Source organism: Danio rerio, chromosome 23 (assembly GCF_052040795.2).
Source record: "Danio rerio strain M-AB ecotype USA chromosome 23, GRCz13ab, whole genome shotgun sequence".
Lineage (NCBI taxonomy): Eukaryota > Metazoa > Chordata > Actinopteri > Cypriniformes > Danionidae > Danio > Danio rerio.
The window spans coordinates 45,635,001-45,654,830 of record NC_141043.1 but is presented as its reverse complement, the minus strand read 5'-3'; the positions used below and the strand labels follow the sequence as shown (position 1 = coordinate 45,654,830).

The following is a 19,830-nucleotide window of genomic DNA, read 5'->3' as shown; positions in this document are numbered from 1 at the left end:
TGCGACTAAAAGATTATGTAAGAGCTCTGGAAAGGCGTGGGAAGATAGGAGTGAAACCATAGGTAAAGGTAAAGCACTAGAGTTTTCTGCAGTCATGGAAAATAGTGACTTGAAAAGATACACCCTATTCATTCCCATTGTTTCTATATTAGGACATAATTATCCATATAAAATTATCTTATCCCAGATAAGCATCTCCCATAGAGTTAAAAAGTTGAGTTTTATCATTCTGAAATCAATCAAATACCTATTTTCCAAGATTGTATGGCTAATAACTCTCATTCTGGTGTTATAATAATGGCCTGTTTCCACTGAGTGGTACAGTGCGGTACGGGCCGTTACAGGTCACCCTTATCATGCTTGCATTTCCACTACCTAAAGGGTACCCTTTTGGTGTACAACAAAGTTTCATTCGTGCTCAAGGAAATGTCAAATTAAAGCTGTACGGGTCATTTACATATCACATGAGAAGCACTTCTCATAAATACTTGTGTATAAATGTTTATGACTCACCTTTCTATTAACATGATCTGATTATAACTGTAGATCATTGTGGAATAGCCTACTGTAATATCTGTAATTATATAAAATAAATAAATAAATAATACAAATATTTTTAGTAAATCAAAAAGTGTGGTTATGATGACCATCCCACAAGCAGTGTTATGCTGTGTTCACACCAGATGCGGTACGCGCAGATAAATTGCACTATTCACGCGTAAATAGCCGCATGAACATTTGAGTTTACTCGCTTCATTCGCCCGTCAAACCCCGCTTCAATCGCTTCAAATTCACTTCAGAACAGATGCGGGTTCGCGTGATGGCAGGGCTCCTGTCTGCCTGGTGACTCTAGCCTCATAGCTAAACGGCTAACATGGATTTTATGAAGAAAATAACAGGGTTTATGTACTTTATGAAGACTGAAAAACAGAATCGATACGTTTAGGGCCGTATCTGAGTCCACTACATCCTTTCAGAGGTGCATCCAGCTCTGTGAGCTCATAAACTCCTCCAGAAACTGAACCTGGATGACAGAGACTTTCAGCGGTGCTTCTGACTGAGCCAAGTCCAGTTTGATGACTTGTTGTCAGTGTCGCCAGGGGGATTTCCCCTGGGACACCATCAACAGGTTCTACATCATAATCACGTGACTACAAGAGCAAGCTTCTGATTGGTTAACGCGGCGCAAGTTCAGATTTTCGAACTCGAGAGATTCGTGCGAAACGGTTGTTAAGCGCATCAAACGCGCAAAACGCTCAATTCAGGATGTCTATTCACGCGTTTGCATTGACTTAACATGTAAATCACTCGCGCTTGACGTGCGTTCCGCGTCCGGTGTGAACGCACCATTAGATTTCCCGCCCAATTGGACTGTTCTAAATTTGATTGTGCGGGTAAAAAAAATAGGCATAGGCGGGTTGACAAAATTCGGGCGGTTTTGAAACGTAACTTTTTTCTGCAACTTATTATGACTCCCCTTCTCGTGTACACGCATCACAAAGCGCCTGCAGTTAAACTCATGATAAACAGCGGTTCATCATGACGCTTTTATCGATCATTTTTTTTCCAGAATTAACAGCAAAAACAAACATAGTAGCATTGTCTGATTAACAAGCAGCAGCTAATTGTGTTCAAGAGAGTTTAAAACAATAGGATGAATTTAGCAAAACATACTCTAACATTAAGTGCAGTGGGTGGGTGAGAAGGGGGGCAGTGTTTCGATGTGATCCGGTTATGTTGTGGTTCTGTGTCTGCTAGTGTTGGTTGCTGTATGGCTAAAAATTATAATAGTTAAAGTAACTAGGTTAATTTTGATTTAAATCAATTATAATTAAATAGTTTTGGTGCATTTTGGCGGGTTTAGGGCTGGAAAATGTCAGCTATATCTGGCAACACTGCCGACAAGCTAAAGCGTCAGACCGGAAACATCAAGTGCATCAAGTTTCGCAGTTCACTGTATTGCAAAGTTTAAGCTTGGTGAACTCTGACCTCACGCATCACTTGATGGCATGAGACTAATCGAAGATAAAACATGACTTCTTTGGACAGAAATGTAAAGTATGGACCAATCGCTCGCTTTTTAAACGTCTAATCATCTTGTTTAAGCCCGCCCCTTTTAGCAGCGCCATATGACAGGATTTCGCAAGCTCAAACTCTAGTTTGACAGCAGTTTAATTCAGTGAAAAATAGTGCTTAAAATGTATTTAAATCTCATAATTAACTACAAAATGAGTCATATAATTGCAAAAAGATCCACTTTTTAAGAAAAAGAACCACCCCTTTCATATGGGTCTGTAATTAATGCAAATCTAGTAATCATTACACCACCTGAAAATTGCCAAATTCCCTCAAAATGCCAAACATTGGGGCTTTTGTTTTTGTTTACATCCCTCAAAATGGTCTGTATTCACTTTGGTGCAAATCCTGAACCGCATCTATTCCGAAAAAAGGAAAATGAGGATTTCTTGAATTAAATAATGGCACTGCGGGAGATGTCACATGACGTTAATCATCTGAGGTATTATCTTTCAAAATTGAAGACCTGCCAAGAACCTTATTAGTTTATCATTATGGAAAACTTCAATAGGGGCTACTTACTTTTTCACATAGCAATAATGTATACATACTAAAGCAATGATAACACACACAAATGGATAAAGCAAATAAAAGGCAACACAGAAGATGTTGGTTTGCTTTTTCTTTATTTTTTTGGTCTTTTCTAGTTTTTTTCTGCTCTTTTTTTGACTGTTTTCTTGGTTTGCTATAGGGAAGTTTTTTGGCACTACATAATTGTCTTATCAGGTTGTTATGTTGGATTTTCCTATCTAAAGCCTTTGTCCTTATGCAAGCAAAATAGGAATACAGCTAATAAAAATAAAGTGAATACAATTTAAATCCTTATTTTACACGTAAAATAAAAACACTTTTTTGGACCCCTTCAAAAATAGGGGTATTAAAATATTTGACATTTTGTATCACAAAATCATTGTGATGATACACACAGAAATAAAAGGAAAAGAACACATTAAAAACTGTACAAAAATGATAAAATTCATTTTAAAAAGTTTCCAAATGACCAAACGATGCAAAGTTAGTCTTTTTCTCCTCTAAGGACCTTGGGCATTGGTTTATAAAGTGTCATTTCTTCATTTCTTCTGCTGAATGTAGTTGAGATTGCCGTGTCGACCGTGTTGAATAAGAGGGTAATGTTGATTTGCCACCACAGAACCTGCAGAAGGGCAGAAATGACAGACTGTTAAAGCAGACGCTGGAAAATGAGTTGTGCAATAATGAAATGACACAAGGAGAAAGAGCTGAACTACAGAAATGTGTTTAATACTTTATATAAAAGGCTTTTTTTGGTGATGGCAGCTTAAAGACGCCTCTCATATGGAGAATGAAGTCACATGCATTGCTTTTGAACAGAGTGTCAAAATCGTGATGGTTTTTTCGGGCTCATCTATCAAATCTGAGCTTTACTTTGTATTTTCTATTGGGTTGAGGTCAGGTGATTGGCTGGGCCATTTTATAGCTTGATTTTCTTTCTCTTAAAGCATGAGTTTCCTTGGCTGTGTTTTGGATCATCGTCTTGCTAAAATGTCCGCCCCCTTTGATGCCAAATTAGGCATCAAACAACATCGCAATCTCTGTAGGAGTAATATGCTCAAGTGTCCTCCAAGGCTTCAGTTCATGGCACCAGTTAAACACCATTTGGACGCTTTCATGCTTCAGCCTATGTAACTCGGTGAGCGATAAAACACTGCAGTCGTCTGTAGCACACCCTCGTGTTGTCTGTAATAGTGTTGTCCTGGTACTAAAGTTTTAAAAACAGCTAACATTGAAGCGCCGCTGAGCGCGGATGACTCGACTGATCTTCACGACTGCTTCGCACTCCAATCTCTGTGTATCTGTGTTTGCACTTAGTTTACCGCTCTTCACCCAGTGCAAACCTAGATCCACAGACTGGAGCGCAAAGCAGCCGTGAAGATGTCGAGTCATCAAGCAGATCGCACGGCTTCTCGGCTTGTCTGTGTTTGTGCTCAGTAAACAGCGGTGGGTGGAATGATGACCTTCTCGTCCAATCACAGTCATTTCTGTTGAGCACATGAACACAATGGCAAATCAGCGCTGTTTTAAGAAAGCCATCAACAGTGCCTTAAATGTTAACGGGAAATTGTTGTTTTTTCTTTTAATTCAGTATCATGACAAGTCTAATATAGTAAAAGAGTCAGTTTATTAACTCGAGTTTGATAAATGGCATCTAAAACATGTGTTTGGGAAAGAAAAAATTGGCTAACTAATGCCATTTCCCTTAACTTAGCTGAAAATGAGCTCTGATATCCCTTTTTATTTTCACCATTGCTTCAGAACGGACCTTCAGATCACTCGCAAGGCGGAGAAATGATAAATTTGTGTCACTTTATCTTCGCTGATAAGATATACAGCCAGTTACACAACGTACCTATGTAACTCCCAATGATACTTCCGGGTTTCTTCCCACCGCAGCCTCGATTTCGCTTTTGAAAATGGCGGCCGCGTGAAATCAGTCTATTACATATGCATAAAACACTGTGATATAGCCGGGCTCGAATTGTATTGCTTTCTCACTACAATTGATCTGCTCCAGAGTTCGTTTCAATCGAGTCGAGACCACCTCATTCAGGCAATCTCAGACCGATTGTTTTGCCGTTAGTGCCAGCGCGATTTCTGGATTCACATATGCCAAACGAGACAGGTTCCGAAACGAAAGTCTAGATGTGAAAGCATCCTAAAATGCACGGCAGCGCGCAAGGCACTAGATGCAAAAGTATAAACCAGCCTTTATAGTTTGGTTTGTAAACAATTGTTTTTTTTTTGGTGTATTTTTGGTTTTATCTATTATTATATTAAACATATAAATTTATCTGGGTGTCAATAATTGTCACAATGATTTTGGATTTTTGTTTACATTTCTCCCTCACTATGTCAAATTTGTACAACAATACTCTAAAATGTGTAATATCTGTACATTTTTGGAACACTCTATAAATAAAACTGGGGGTGGGGGGCACACAAATGTTTTCATTATAAAATTCTTGTCTAACCGTTTTTAAACTCTCACTTCCACTAAAATATATGTTTTATGGTGCACCTTGTGAGATGAAGGGTTTGTTGGGCTGCTGCAGGTATGGAGGCAGCCGGTAGGGCATGAAGGATGGAGAAATGGAATATTGAGCAGCACCGCCGTGATCCCAGGATCGAGAGCCCGGATTCACACCACCAAACTGAGTCGGGAAATTAGGATCTGAGATGGAAGGGGGGAAAAAAAAAAAAAAAAAAAAAAAAAGAGTGAGCATAACGACCAGCACAGGAACTCAGATTCATTAAATGGTCACTTAACCACAATTTTTGTGCCACCTTTTTTATTTATCCCAGAATCCCTGAGCATGTTTAAATCATCATTTCAAACTTACCTTTTTAGGGTAGCTCTGATCTGATTTTTAGATGTATGATTATTTTTATTGTTGCTTTTTTTTTCCATTCCAAAAGTACAGTTATTACCATATTCATATGGGGGAGGAGGCAGGGAGGGGTTTTGCGCTCATGCATGTGCGCTCAGTTTCACGTTAATTAGGATGCATAAAGAGAATATGCGTGGGATTCTGCGTACGCAGTGCTTCATACATCTGATTTTCTTACTGTGTATGCACATTCACAGCTTTGTTCGTACGCAATGTTGTAGTATGAATTCAACGCAAGTCTTTGTACATGAGGCCCCAGGTCTGGTGGGAAAGATTTTAGCTTAGCTTAGATCATTGAATCAGATTAGACCATTAGCATCTTGCTTAAAAACGACCAGAGTTCTAATAATTTTCCTATTTGAAGCTTGACCCTTCGGTAGTTACATTGTGTACCAAGACAGAAAATGACAAGTTGTTATTTTCTAGGCGGACTTGTCTATTACCTATACTCTCATTCTGGCGTAATAATCAAAAAATGTAACATAGCTGCAGCAGATGCAGTGATATTATACAGATTCTACTTTTGATGTAAGTGTAGGAATTGGTGCAGGAGACTTTTTAAGTGCTGCATAATATAATTGCACCTGCTGCAAAAATGGCACGGCTGTCAAAGTTAATCTACTTTAAAAGCTCTCCCAAAAAAATGAGGACTTGATCTGAAATTGATATAACAAAACAGACATCATCCTTATCGATGATATAGTGGTGTTTACAAACAGCTGAAATTCAGACTGGGCCATCTGACCAATCAGAGCAGAGGCAGCTGTCAGAAAGGCTGGGTTTAGAGAGATCATTGAACCAACAGTTTCAAACGCCAAGAGATAAGAGCTGATGCTGCAGTGGATATTATGAGAGTAACCAGGTAATTGATTTTGACCTTAAACGGATGTAAACTTTGTTGAAGACTCCAAAACAAAAACAAACAAAACAGAACAGGGGTCCGTTCTTCGTACCTCGCTTAAATGATCTAAGATTATTTGGCGAATCCCGGATCTTTTAATCTTGATAACTGATCTCAGGCTAATTTGGTTCTTCAAACAAGTTTGAGAATCAGATTAGAATGTCTGGATGAACTGATTGAGATCGCTGCGCGTGTTGTGAAGGACAGATCTATCGATCCACGAAATCATGATCAGCAGTGCAACGATTGGCTGACGGCACATCAGCGTAATGACATCATCTGATTAATATTCAATTATCCATGTGAGCAAAATTACATCAAATTAGCAGTAAACGGTTTGTTAAATATGACACGCAAGAACTTTCCACATTTGTTGTGAGCTGCAGGCTTTACACTTTCATTTGTCAAGACAAGAGTATTCATCATGTATTTCAATGCAAATCAGTGTATTTAGTTCTACATTTAGAAAAGATTTTCTTTATTATAGTAGCTGTTTTTTAATCGTTGTAAAGAATAACTGTTGTTTACAAAAGTATTTTCATATTGGTAAAGGCGTCTGCAACTTTTGTGAAGCATCAAATCACTGGCATATTAACTATCAAAACATGTTCATGACTGCATAAATGTATTATTGCTTTAAAAAAGTCACATATTGTGCATTTCTATTATACACAATTTGTACTAAAGCGATCTAAAAAGTTCATATCAATAAGTTTTCTCTTTGCACCACCAGATGGCAGTCTTTGTACTTTCATTTCGAGGGTGCAGATTGCATAAGTTTTATTAATATGTATAACTTTATTTATTTTATTAATGACTATAACTTTATATATATAGTTAAAAAATATGTACCATTTTCCCAAGTGTATATAACTACTACTGTAAGAAAATATCAGAATTGGGAACATACTTTCTGTATTATCTTTGCTTAAACTGAGCCGATCTAATCCCGTTTATATGAATTGAACCTGCTCCCGATCAGGTATGACCTAGCAGAACTGTTGCCATGACAACAACTCTCGGATCAGCTTTGAAGAACGAAACGATCCTGGATCGTGTCAAATCGTCAATGTCCAAATCCAGCTAACTGAGTAATCCACGTACGAAGAACGGACCCCAGGGCACTAATTTCCAAATAGTGAAGGCTTGATCTGGTGAGCAATAACCTTCCATATTCTCTTGATTATAAAGGAATGCTTGAAAACCATTTCATTAGATTTATACAGCGTTTTACACAACCAGGTCCCAGTGCTCAGTGTAAAAGTAGTGCTGTCACCCAGTGAACTCAATACACCTGTGAAACTTACCTGAGCTCTCTACCAGCACCTGCTCTCAGTAAACACACACTGGACTTAGTTCAGAGATTCATAAAGTTACAGATAATAGTAATATAAACATTTCAACACATTTTTAATGCATCACTACTCTCTTGAATAATTAGTTTTGAACAGCAGATTTTAACAGGCTATGCTAGATTTTAACAGCAGACAGCGCTCTAGGCTAGTTTTTAAACGGCAGATGTCGCTTTAGGCTAGTTTTGAACAGCAAACTGCTCTAGGCTAGTTAGGAACAGCAGATGACGCTCTAGGCTAGTTTTTAAACTGCAGATGGCGCTCTAGGCTAGTATTGAACAGCAGACTGTGCTCTAGGCTAGTTAGGAACAGCAGATGGCGCTCTAGGCTAGTTTTAACAGCAGACAACGCTTTAGGACAGTTTTAACAGCAGATGGTGCTCTAGGGCTAGCTCTAACAGCAGATGGCGCTCTGGGCTAGTTTTCGACAGCAGATGGCACTCTAGGCTAGTTTTAACAGCAGACGGCGCTCCAGTCTAGTTTTAACTTTTAACATCAGACTGTGCTCTAGGCTAGCTCTTACAGCAGATGGCACTCTAGGATAGTTTTAACAGCAGATGGTGCTCTAGGCTAGTTTTTAACAGCAGATGGCACTCTAGGCTAGTTTTAACAGCAGACTACAATCTAGGCTAGTTTTAACAGCAGATGACATATGCTAGGCTAGTTTTTTACAGGCAACAAAACTCTAGGCTAGTTTTAACAGCAGATGGGGCTCTAGGCTTGTTTTTATACAGCAAATGGTGCTGTAGGCTAGTTTTTATGCAGCAGATGGTACATTCTAGGCTAGTTTTTAACAGGCGACAAGACTGTTGGCTAGTTTGAATAGCAGACTGTCCTCTAGGCTAGTTTGAACAGCAGATGGCACTCTAGGCTAGTTTTTAATACAGCAGATGGTACATTCTAGGCTGATTTTTAACAGTAGACGTCGCTCTATTACCACCATTTGAAACCTGCAAGATCCTAATAGAAATGCATTTTCGTAGCCTCATAATCAATTTCTTAAACAGCTCTAGTAGTGACTGTGAGATCCATGCGCGTGTACCTGGCTTATTCACGGTGCCATTTCCCACAAGTGGCCCTGGACCCAGATGGTGATTGTGCCAGGGGTGCCCTCTTTCTCGGCCTACTGCCACCCGTCCTGCCGCCGCTGCCGGCTGAGCAAAAATAATACTGGGATCATTCAGATTGACCGCCTGCCCTCCTCCATTGCCACCTCCTCCACCCTGGACGGTGAATTTGGAGTGCTGTGAGGCGGTGGGCTGGACGAGGGGGCCGTGAATGGGCCAGGAGCCCGAGGCGAGCGGCGGTTGAGCGGGCAGGAGACCCAGCGCTGACAGACCCGCGTGATATTGGCCCGGGTGAGAGTGAGGGAAGCTGAAAAGGGGCAGCTGCACTTGGGGAACCTGCGGTGGCTGGGAGGGTTTGGTGGAGGAGGATGATGATGATGATGATGAAGGCTTGGTGTTCTGCGGAGACACGGATGTCTGGCTGTACGGAGACGCTTGAGGAGAATATGGAGGAGTCTGACGTGTATCAGACTGAGAGAGGAAGAGAGAGATTTAAGAGTTGGTCTGGGAATAAACAAAAAAAGACAACTAGAAAATATACATTTCATGCCCAAACTAATGAAGTCAAACCAAAGCCTTCTTACTATACTAATATCAGGCAAATCTGTGTGTATGCTCATCCATCCATCCAATCTATCCATCCAATCTATCCATCCATCCATCTATCTATCCATCTATCTATCCATCCATCGATCCATCCATCCATCTATCTTGAAATGTTTAAATTAAACTTTATTAAACATTTAAAATAATAAATAAAAAAGGAATATATATATATATATATATATATATATATATATATATATATATATATATATAGTTGTATAGTTTGTAAAACTTAACAAAAACATTTTGATTTCGTATTTTTTATATTTAGTAAACAATTTTTTATTAATAACACATTATTAAATAGTTTACATTGAAATTACTATTTAAAGTCTTCATTTTATCTTTAATAACAGAAAAGTAGAAAGAGGAACAAAGTTAGAAAGAAAAAAGACGGAAAGAAGACTAAGAAAAAAGGTAGACAGAAATATAAAAAGGTAGAAAGATGAAAGAAAAAGAAAAAAGGAATAAAGAATTAAACGGTAAAAAAGCTAGAAAAAAGAAAAAGACAATAAGAAGTGAAGGGTAGAACGAAAGGAAGAAAGAAAGGAATGAAACAAGTATAAAGAATAGAAAGAAAAAAAATGAGAGAAAAGATAAAAAAGACTAGGAAAAATCAGGAAATAACAAACAAAGGAAAAAAGAAACAAAAAAGAAAAAAGGTAAAGCAGAGAAAAAAGCTAGGAAGAAAAAAATGTAAAAATTGTAAGAAAAAGAAAGCTAGAAAAAAGAAAGCTAGAAAGAAAGAAAGAAATGTATAAAGAAAAAAGAAAAACAAAAAAGATAAAAAGGCAGAGAAAAAAGGTAGATAGAAAGAAAGTAAAAAAATAAAAGGTGTAAGAAAAAGAAAGTTAGAAAGAAGAAAAAAGAAGAAAAGAAAGAAAGAAGAAAAGAAAAAAGAAAGACAGACGAAAGAAAGAAAGAAAGAAAGAAAGAAAGAAAGAAAAAGAAAGAGAAAGAGAAAAGTAGAAGAGAAAGGTAGAAAGAAAAAAAGAAAAAGGCAGACGAAGAGATAGAAGAAGAGAAAGAAAAAGGTAGAAAGCAGAGAAAGGTAAAAAGAAAAGGCAGAAAGAAAGAAAGAAAGAAAGAAAGAAAGAAAAGGATGAAAGAAAGAGGAAAGAAAGAAAGAAAGGTGTTCTGCTTCTTACACATTCAGAGGGTTGTCTGTTCCGTCCAACTCGCTCCTGGACTGAAGCAGCTTGAGGAATGGGGATGGACTGAGAGCTCGCCATCGCCCGCACCATATGAGGAACTGCACACAAATCAGTCACAAACACTGATTATGTGCAGACGTGGATATGCTGCCCTCTACAGGACAGTCAAGACTTTACCATTTACATACTAACATCAGCATTGAACACGCAACTGCTGACTACTGAAGTCTCCTGTAATTAGCATCAACTTAATTTGATCTTTAAAAAATATTTTACCTATTCGAAAAATTACATTTGTATTAAATAACTTAATTTATAATCAAAAGTTATTATAGTGTATATAATTTAGTACTTAGTTCGAAAATAAATATAGTTTGAAATAGAAAATACAGTATTTTAGATAAATAATTCAAACAAATATGTGTAACTGTAACTGTAATTGAAGACACTGATAAATTGCATTAAAAACAAACACTTAAAACCCTACAATATTTTTTTTTTAAATGTCTAGGAAAATATATATACAGTTAAAGTCAAAATGAATCATCCTCTAGTGATTTTATTTTCTTTTTTAAATATTTCCCAAATGGTGTTTAACAGAGCAAGGGCATTTTCACAGTATGTCTGATAATATTTTTTTTTCTTCTGGATAAAGTCTTATTTGTTTTATTTCGGCTAGAATAAAAGCTGTTATTAATATTATTAGCAATATTAATATTAGCCCCCTTAAGCAATATTTGTTTTGAATTGTCTCCAGAACAAACCACTGTTATACAATGACTTTCCTAATCACCCTAACTTGCCTAATTAACCTTTAAATGTCACTTTAAGCTACACAATAGTGTCTTAAAAATATCTAGTCAAATATTATGTGGTGCCATCATGACAAAAATAAAATAAATCAGCTTACATAAATAAGTTATTAAAACTATTATGTATAAAATGTGTTGAAAAGGGTCTTCTCTCCATTAAAATCTCTTAAGGGCTAATAATTTATTCTTCAACAGTATTTGAGATTGTGGAGTTGTAGAGTTCTGTACCAGGTCCGGGTGCTGCTCTCTGCCGGAGGTGTTTATAGTCGGGACAGTCCCGCCTGACATGTCCCATGTCACCACACTGAAAACATCGTCTCTCTCTGGGCTCGCGGTCCTCCTCTCTGACCTCCTCCTCACGCTCGTTCTCCTTCTTCTTCATTCTGAACACAAAGAAACAGCTCAGCACTTTTGCTGCAATACATTTCGGCTTTAACAAGTAATAGTACTAGTGTTTAAAAAGATATTCCTTTTCTGAAGCATCAGCGCATGGCTTTTCCAACCATAACTAATATTACCCTTCATGACAACTGTGAGGGGGTGAATTTTTATTTACTCATCCGTTTAATTGATGTTAAGCCTTAAAATTCTACATGATTAAAGTTGTGGCCACTTGAGTGACAGCTAGGTCTCACTGGTTGCTGTCCCGTCACCTCGGCTGATTCTAACTTCTGAACTCAGCATGTACACTACCTAACTAAAGTCTTCTAGTTGATCATTTGGAAAAGTGGCTGAAGGTAGATATTTCAGATGAATCATCTGTTGAACTGCATCCCAATCATCACAAATACTGAAGAAGACCTACTGGAACCAGCAAGAACCCAAGATTCTCACAGAAATCAGTCTGAGGGCGTGTGAGAGATCTGCAGAGTGGATGGCAACATCAACAGCCCGAGGTATCAAGACATTTGTGCTGCCATTCACATTACAAACCACAGGAGAGGTCAAATTCTTCAGCAGGATAGCGCTCCCTCTCATACTTTAGCCTCCACATCATGTTCCTGAAAGCAAAGTTGGTCAAGGTGCTCCAGGATTGGCCAGCCCAGTCACCAAATATGAACATTATTAAGCATGTCTGGGGTAATAATAAGGAGGAGACAATGAGGATGAATCCAAAGAATCTTGATGAACTCTGGGAGTCCTTGCCTTTTATATAAGCCACTTCTGATACTAAATGATCAACTAGAAGTCAAGTTATTATTAGTTGTTCCTAAAACTTGGATAGGCGACAAGACTTTTGTCGGGTAGTGTAGTACATATATAATATTTTTGGCTTATATATGTGTGATATAGTGTTAAGAGTTTCTCCTAAAGAAAATCCCATCTAAGTAAAATGCAGGCAGGCATCTTAAGACATTGTATAAAAGTTATAGTCCTCAGTATGATGCCAACATCAGCATTTGCACATGTAAAAGTTAGCGCACCTGCGTCTCTTAGGACAGTCCTTCATGTAGTGACCGATCTTCCCACAGATCCGGCAGCAGCGATCATTAGGAGCCAGTTCACCGTCCGTCAGCACCTTTGAGTCAAAGAAGTAATCCTAACACATAAAAGTGAAAATACAATTATAAATGGTGTACATCAGAGATATGAATGCAGGTTGACAGCAGCTTTACTATAACTCACGGCCTCTGTTCCAGGCTGAGGGTAAAACGGGGTGCCGAAGAGCTTCCTGCCGTTGATGAAGGCCTTCATGATGAAGTTGGTCACTGAGATTGACAAAAATCACACTTTAGTTTAGGAGAACTGCACCACAGGCCAGGAACAAATGCTGAAAGATGTGGAATTTTTTGTGCTTACTTTTGCGAGAAACACCAGCACCAAGATTATGATTCAAGTCAAAGGGATCTGATAAAAGAAAACAAAAATAATAAGCACTAAAACCGGACATGTTAAGTGCACGTAAAACTTTAATATACGTCTCATCTTATATATAAATATATACATCATATATACATATATATATATATATATATGGAATGTTTCAGACCTTCGATTGCGATGCATTTGGACGTCCACTGCTTCTCGAAGGTGGTGAGGCGTTTGCGCTGCCGGATGGAGATCACATGCTCTTTAAAATCAAACTCTTCGGTGTAGAAGCGCAGCAGGCCCAGCCAAAGCTCCCCGACTGTCTCTCTATTCTGATGGAGCTCTGGGAGACGCCGCCGCTGCACATAAAAAACACACAGTTAGGAACTAAAAAATAATAAAACATGAATAGTCAAAAGATCTAAATGCAATAAATTTCACTCACACACACGTAATTGAGCATCTTTAAAGTATGAAGATGCTAAGGCCATATCCACACGTACACAGGTATTTTTATGAACAGTTTTCCCAACCTTCATTTTAAAACAGAATTCCACATAAAAATGCAAAAACCCAGGTGGAGGCAGTGGCGCAGTGGGTAGCATGTTCGCCTAACAGCTAGAAGGTCAATGGTTCGAGTCTCAGCTGGGTCAGTTGGCATTTCTGTGTGTAGTTTGTATGTTCTACCAGTGTTGGCGTGGGTTTCCTCCGGGTGCTCTGGTTTCCCCCACAAGTCCAGACATGGTATAGGTAAATTGGGTATGCTAAAATTGTGTGTGTGTGTGTGTGTGTGTGTGTGTGTGTGTGTGTGTGTGTGTGTGTGTGTGTGTGTGTGTGTGTGTGTGAAAATTAGTGTATGGATGTTTCCCAGTGATGTGTTGCGGCTAGAAGGGCATCCGCTGTGTAAAACATATGCTGGATAAGTTGGCGGTTCATTCCGCTGTGGTGAGCCCAGTTTAATAAAAGGACTAAGCCAAAAAGAAAATGAATGAATAAATGAAAATGCAGAAACCACTGCGATAAACCAACAGGTGATAAGATAAGAGGCAATGTTGGGTTCACATAAAATGCGGAATTAAGTATTTGCGGAAGTGCATTTCATACAAGTTAATGCAAACAAGACAACAGTGGCGGATCACTGTCCCAAGGAGCGTATGACATAGAAAATGTGACATGTTTATCGCAAACATGTGGAATTTGATCATCTGAAAACATGTATTTATACATTTTATTCCTATTAACAAAATCAACAAAAATAGAAACTCCATTTTAACATTTTTTTTATTCAAATATTTTTTATAATTTCTTAGGTTTTCATTAGTTAACAAACCTGTTTGTTTAATATTATAATATTGCAAACCTACTAATATTTTTATTCATATATCTTTGCTTACACCATTTTAATCAACCATTGTTACAATTGTTCATTTAAGTACTGAGCAATATTATTTAATTACATTTACTCACTATAAGGTTAGATGGATTAGGAACGGGGTGTCCAAACTCGGTCCTGGAGGGCCGGTGTACTGGAGAGTTTAGCTCCAATCCTAATCAAACACACCTGTACCAGCTAATCAAGCTCTTACTAGATATACTGGGAACTTCCTGGCAGGTTTGTTGAAGCAAGTTAGAGCTACACTACGCCGCTTTGGCCCTCCAGGACCAAGTTTGGACACCCCTGGATTAGGATTAGTGTTAGATTAGTGTAAACAATTAATTGTAATTACTATAGTATGTAAATAAAACATTGAACAAGGAAACTATAAAATAAAGTGTTACCAAATATTGCAATGTTTCTATTTTGGAGAGAATAAATATATACTAGCATACTATATGTATAATAATGATGATGATAATGATAATAATAATAATATATAAGTTTAGAATCATTACAAAACCTTTACAATTATTATTCTTCATATATTTAGTGAATAGTAATTATTAACATTTTAAATATACGTTAATTTACCAATCCTGCTTACCAGCTCATCGAGGTCATCGAAGAAGAAAGCGTTCCAGCCATCTACCATTCTCTGAGGAGTCGTGTTTCCATCAAAAATCTGCAGGAGAAACACCATCATGACCATTAGGGCGCACTCACACTATGCCATCCGTACCATGCCCAGGCCCGTTTCCCGGATCGTTTGAGAAGTGTGAGTGCGCTGAATCGGGCTCAAGCACGGTTCACTTGGCCGGCCCTGGCCCTGTTGGAAGAGGTGTGCCTGAGCGCGGTTCACTTGGGCTTTGGCGCGGTACGCTTCTGTGTGAGTGCAAAACGCGCCAAAGCTTGAAACTGAAAGCGAGACGTGACTTTTAAGGGGTTGTTTCATATGGATTTATTAATCATTCTACTGTACAATGAACGCAAACTGCCGTAGTTTATTAAAGACGCAAACCCCACACAGCATGACAGCTGCGCACCTTCAGCAGACCTCCTCATTCCTGCAGCACGAGAGCTTTATGATTGTTTATGAGCGCCAAAAGTGTTGGATCTGTTCGGCGAAATATCTGACTGCGTGTCACCGCATCCCTAGGGACTGTTTGGCGAAATATTTGACTGCATGTCACTGCATATCAAACGACTGAAACGATATAACAAGAGAAATCTCCACTGTGCTCCACAAGCATGCTTTGGCCCGGTTAGAGGCAGCTGTACATAGTGTGAGTACGGCCTTAGTCACGGAAACTATTATTAGCAACACAAGCGGTTGGGAAAATAAAAATTGCACCATTTTATGCATTATAAGGGTACTACTAAGGCTAAAAAGAAAATTGGGATAAATGACGCAAAATATTAGATTTTTTATTTTATCCAAAATAAAATTAATTTTATCTAATATCCATTAAGCCACTTTTCTAAACTTCTTAACAACAAAGAGATCAATAATACAACATTTGTTAGAAGACATTTCTCATTTTTATAGCACATTTAACCAAAACTCCCTTATCAAGGAAGAAAGATTTATACGATTAAAACTGAACAACTGAAATCACATGGAATGTTTTGACAATGCTTTTGGTTTCTTTTCTGGACTCTGAACATCTTTGAATCGTTGCCTGTCTATGGAGGATAAGGGAGCTCTCAGATTTCAACTAAGATTTCTAAATTTGTGTTCTGAAAATGAACGAAAATCTCAGGGGATTTGAACAACATGAGGGTGAATAAATTATTAACAGTATTTTTATTTTTTTGGGTGAACTAACCATTTAAAGGTGTCATATACTGAAATGATTCAATAAGGTAACTTGTTCTCTGATATTAACATAGTAGATATGTAGCTTAGGCAAGTAAAAAATCTCCAGAAATGGTTTTATATGCTTATTTATTACTTCATAAAATAGCTTGTAATCAGAAGCACTTTATTGACCATATTTGGAACGGTTATGAATATTAATGACCTCATGTCAAATAACAAATATATCTATTAAATTTCACAATAAACACAGTAATTAAACTAAATATACAAATAAATATATCTCATGTCTCTCTGGAGATGCGCTGAATACATTTATAATCTGTATATCCTGCATTTTGCATTCTGACGAGTTCTAAAGTCATTGCTTCATAACACAAAACAAACAGGATCAGTTAGCTTTGACTTCACGGCATCTCTGGTTTTCAAAATAAGAGTCCCAAATACATGGTAAGTTTAATATAAATGTTGACAAACTTAAAAAAGGAAGGGAAATTATTAAAACACATCCTGAGTATGCCTATTATTGATCCAGTGTGCAATATATCAGCCTGTGTTGTGAATTTGTTTTTCATTTTAAGCCATTATCGACATAAATATCAAACGGTGCATTAATATTGCACATCTCAAATTGTGATTAATAGCTGTAATAATTATAGTGCAGCCCAATGGACTGTGTTAACAGATATGCACACATGATATTGAAAGAGCAGCAAATGTGAAAAATTAATGTGAATATTGTTAACTAACACTCTTTGAATGGTTTTGTACCTCTTGTAAGACGGGAATGACTGGTGGTTGTCTCTGCTGGAGGAAATAGAGCACCATGAGGATGTAAGCATATGAGGAGAGACTCCCTCTGGAGGCATCGCCAATATCACAGCGCTGAAAAACAAACATGTTTATTTTCAGTCATTTGTCTTAAGGGTAAAATGAATTAAAGACCACTAACGTTATGCACTTGGTTTAACAATAGTGTTATAATACGTTTATACTTCAAATCTTACTAAACGAGATACGTGTTAATAATGATAGTAATAGTAATAATAATAGTAACAATAATAATAATAATAATTAAAAGTATTTGACTTATTTTACTTAAGTATTTATATAATTATTAGTATAGGTATAATAGGAATTTATTTATTTGATCAAAATAGAGGAAACTGAATAATACAGTCAAACATTATTAGATTTGAGAAATGTTTTCTGTGTGTTTTCTATAATTTTGTTTATTCCAGTGATTAAAAGCCACATTTTCAGCATTATTATCCAGTCTTCTGTGTCACATGACTCTTCAGAAAAAAAATCTAATATACTGATTTGAAGAACCATTTTTATTTATATTATTATTATTATTATTATTAATGCCATGCTTCATATGCTTGCAGAATTTTTATATATTAAAATTATTATATTAAATTATTATATTATAAATGCCCTTAAACGTCACTTTAAATCAGCTTCATACATACTTGCTGAATTTAAGATTGTATGTATAAATATAAAGACTACTAAAGATAAAATTAGCCATAGGAATAAAACGATTACATCCATGTCACTTATCAGCTACTCGTATATACATGATACGTTACTTTAGCACTGATGTGATTTAAGTCGGAATGCACATGTTTGAACTCTATTAGCTGGAAAATTTGTAAATATTATGATAAAAACAACAAAAATATCAAGTCTTACCTTGGCAAATACTTTCATAGTGTAGCCCAGATACTGCACACGAGGATCTATAGCAGCATATGTGGCCAGCATCCTTGTGTTGTGCTGGGCCTAAAAAAAATTTTTATAAGTAAATAAATAAAAACAATAAATAAATAAAACTAATTTAAAAGTTTATATAGCTTTAAAAATCACAAATAATTTCATTTCTTAAATACATTTCTATATCCACCTACCGGCCACTTTATTAGGTGCACAACAGCTTGTTAACGCAAATTTCTAATCAGCCTATCACATGGCAACAACTCAATGCATTTTGGCATGTAGACATGGTCAAGACAATCTGCTGCAGTTCAAACCGAGCATCAGAAAGGGGAAGAAAGGTGATTTAAGTGATTTTGAATGTGGCATGATTGTTGGTGCCAGACGGGCTGGTCTGAGTATTTCAAAAACTGCTGATCTACTGGATTTTCACGCACAACCATCTCTAGGGTTACAGAGAATGGTATGAAAAAAAGAAAATATCCAGTGAGCGGCAGTTCTGTGGGAGCAAATGCTTTGTTGATGTCCGAGGAGATTGGCCAGACTGGTTCCAGCTGATAGAAAGGCAACAGTAACTCAAATAAGCACTCGTTACAAGCTAGGTCTGCAGAAGACCATCTCTGAATGCACAACACATCCAACCTGGGGGCGGATGGGCTACAGCAGCAGAAGACCACACCGGGTGCCAAGTCAGCTAAGTACAGGAAACTGAGACTACAATTCAGATAGTCGGGTCAGAATTTGGCATCAACAACATGAAAGAATGGATCCATCGTGCCTTGTATGAATGGTTCAGGCTGGTGGTGGTGGTGTAATAGTGTGGAGGATATTTATTTGGCACACTTTGGGCCCATTAGTACTAATTGAGCATTCTGTCAACGCCACAGCCTACCCGAGCAGGCTGTATTCATGACTACATGTATTGTTGCTGATCATGTCCATCCCTTTATGACCACAGCGTACCCATCTTCTGATGGCTACTTCCAGCAGGATAACACGCCATATCATAAAGCGTGAATCATCTCAGACTGGTTTCTTGAACATGACGATGAGTTCACTGTACTCAAATGGCTTCACAGTCACCAGATCTCAATCTAATAGAGCACCTTTGGGATGTGGTGGAACGGGAGATTCACATCATGGATGTGCAGCCAACAAATCTGCAGCAACTGCGTGATGCTATCATGTCAATATGGAGCAAAATCTCTGAGGAATATTTCCAGCACTTTGTTGAATCTATGCCACGGAGGATTAAGACAGTTCTGAAGGCAAAAGGGGGTCCAAGCAGGTACTAGTAAGCTGTACCTAATAAAGTGGCCGGTGAGTGTACATAATGTATAATAAAATATAATTTAAAAAAAATCTGACCAGGGTGTTGTAGAGGCTGATGTCTCCTTCCAGTCCGCTCTGTCTATGTTCAAACTTCACTATAGGCACTTTAGCAGTTGTGATAGGCAAGATATTCCTTAAACCTAAAGCAGACAAGCACATTAATTTACCAGTACTAATTAATAGACTCATCATTTAGAAAATAAATCCCTCTAGTACCTGTGTGTTTCTTCAGCACTTTAGCTAAGCCCTCTATGATCTCCTTACAGTTCAGCTTCTGCAACAAAAGAGAGAGAGGTGTTAAACATAAGAGTTTATTAAATGCCTTACGATGAAATAAAAACACGTCAACATTATATATAAATCTCATTTTGATGAGTTAATGAG

The 19,830-nt window shown here is 37.6% G+C and overlaps 1 protein-coding gene and 1 long non-coding RNA gene across 12 annotated transcripts in view; one reads left to right on the top strand and one right to left on the bottom strand.

Annotated features, from left to right (window-relative positions):
* Positions 1–2,685: 2,685 nt before the first annotated feature.
* tut4 (terminal uridylyl transferase 4) overlaps positions 2,686–19,830 on the bottom strand; it is a 56,685-nt gene continuing 39,540 nt past the window's right edge. For 3 of the 11 annotated variants that reach the window (XR_015523898.1, XR_015523894.1, XR_015523899.1), the window contains 14 exons: positions 19,663–19,720; positions 19,483–19,586; positions 18,094–18,183; positions 17,167–17,280; positions 15,184–15,261; positions 13,383–13,560; positions 13,193–13,240; positions 13,019–13,101; positions 12,817–12,932; positions 11,621–11,775; positions 10,575–10,678; positions 9,157–9,291; positions 5,132–5,284; positions 2,686–3,229 (listed from right to left, as the gene is read on the bottom strand). Coding sequence is in view for 4 of the 11 variants with exons in the window: in XM_087307638.1 (XP_087163764.1) it covers positions 3,147–3,229; positions 5,132–5,284; positions 8,796–9,291; positions 10,575–10,678; positions 11,621–11,775; positions 12,817–12,932; positions 13,019–13,101; positions 13,193–13,240; positions 13,383–13,560; positions 15,184–15,261; positions 17,167–17,280; positions 18,094–18,183; positions 19,483–19,586; positions 19,663–19,720 (1,860 nt within the window). In the remaining 7 variants the exon portion in view is untranslated. Of the gene's footprint in view, positions 3,230–5,131; positions 5,285–6,041; positions 6,277–7,638; positions 7,729–8,795; positions 9,292–10,574; positions 11,088–11,189; positions 11,776–12,816; positions 12,933–13,018; positions 13,102–13,192; positions 13,241–13,382; positions 13,561–15,183; positions 15,262–17,166; positions 17,281–18,093; positions 18,184–19,482; positions 19,587–19,662; positions 19,721–19,830 lie in introns of those variants that run through there. The other 8 variants (XM_087307638.1, XM_087307641.1, XR_015523893.1 and 5 more) reach the window with 7 other exon arrangements.
* Positions 2,760–8,776, top strand: LOC147838290 (uncharacterized). The gene is made up of 2 exons (XR_015524109.1): positions 2,760–6,439; positions 7,495–8,776. It is a non-coding gene; the product is annotated as an uncharacterized LOC147838290 (long non-coding RNA).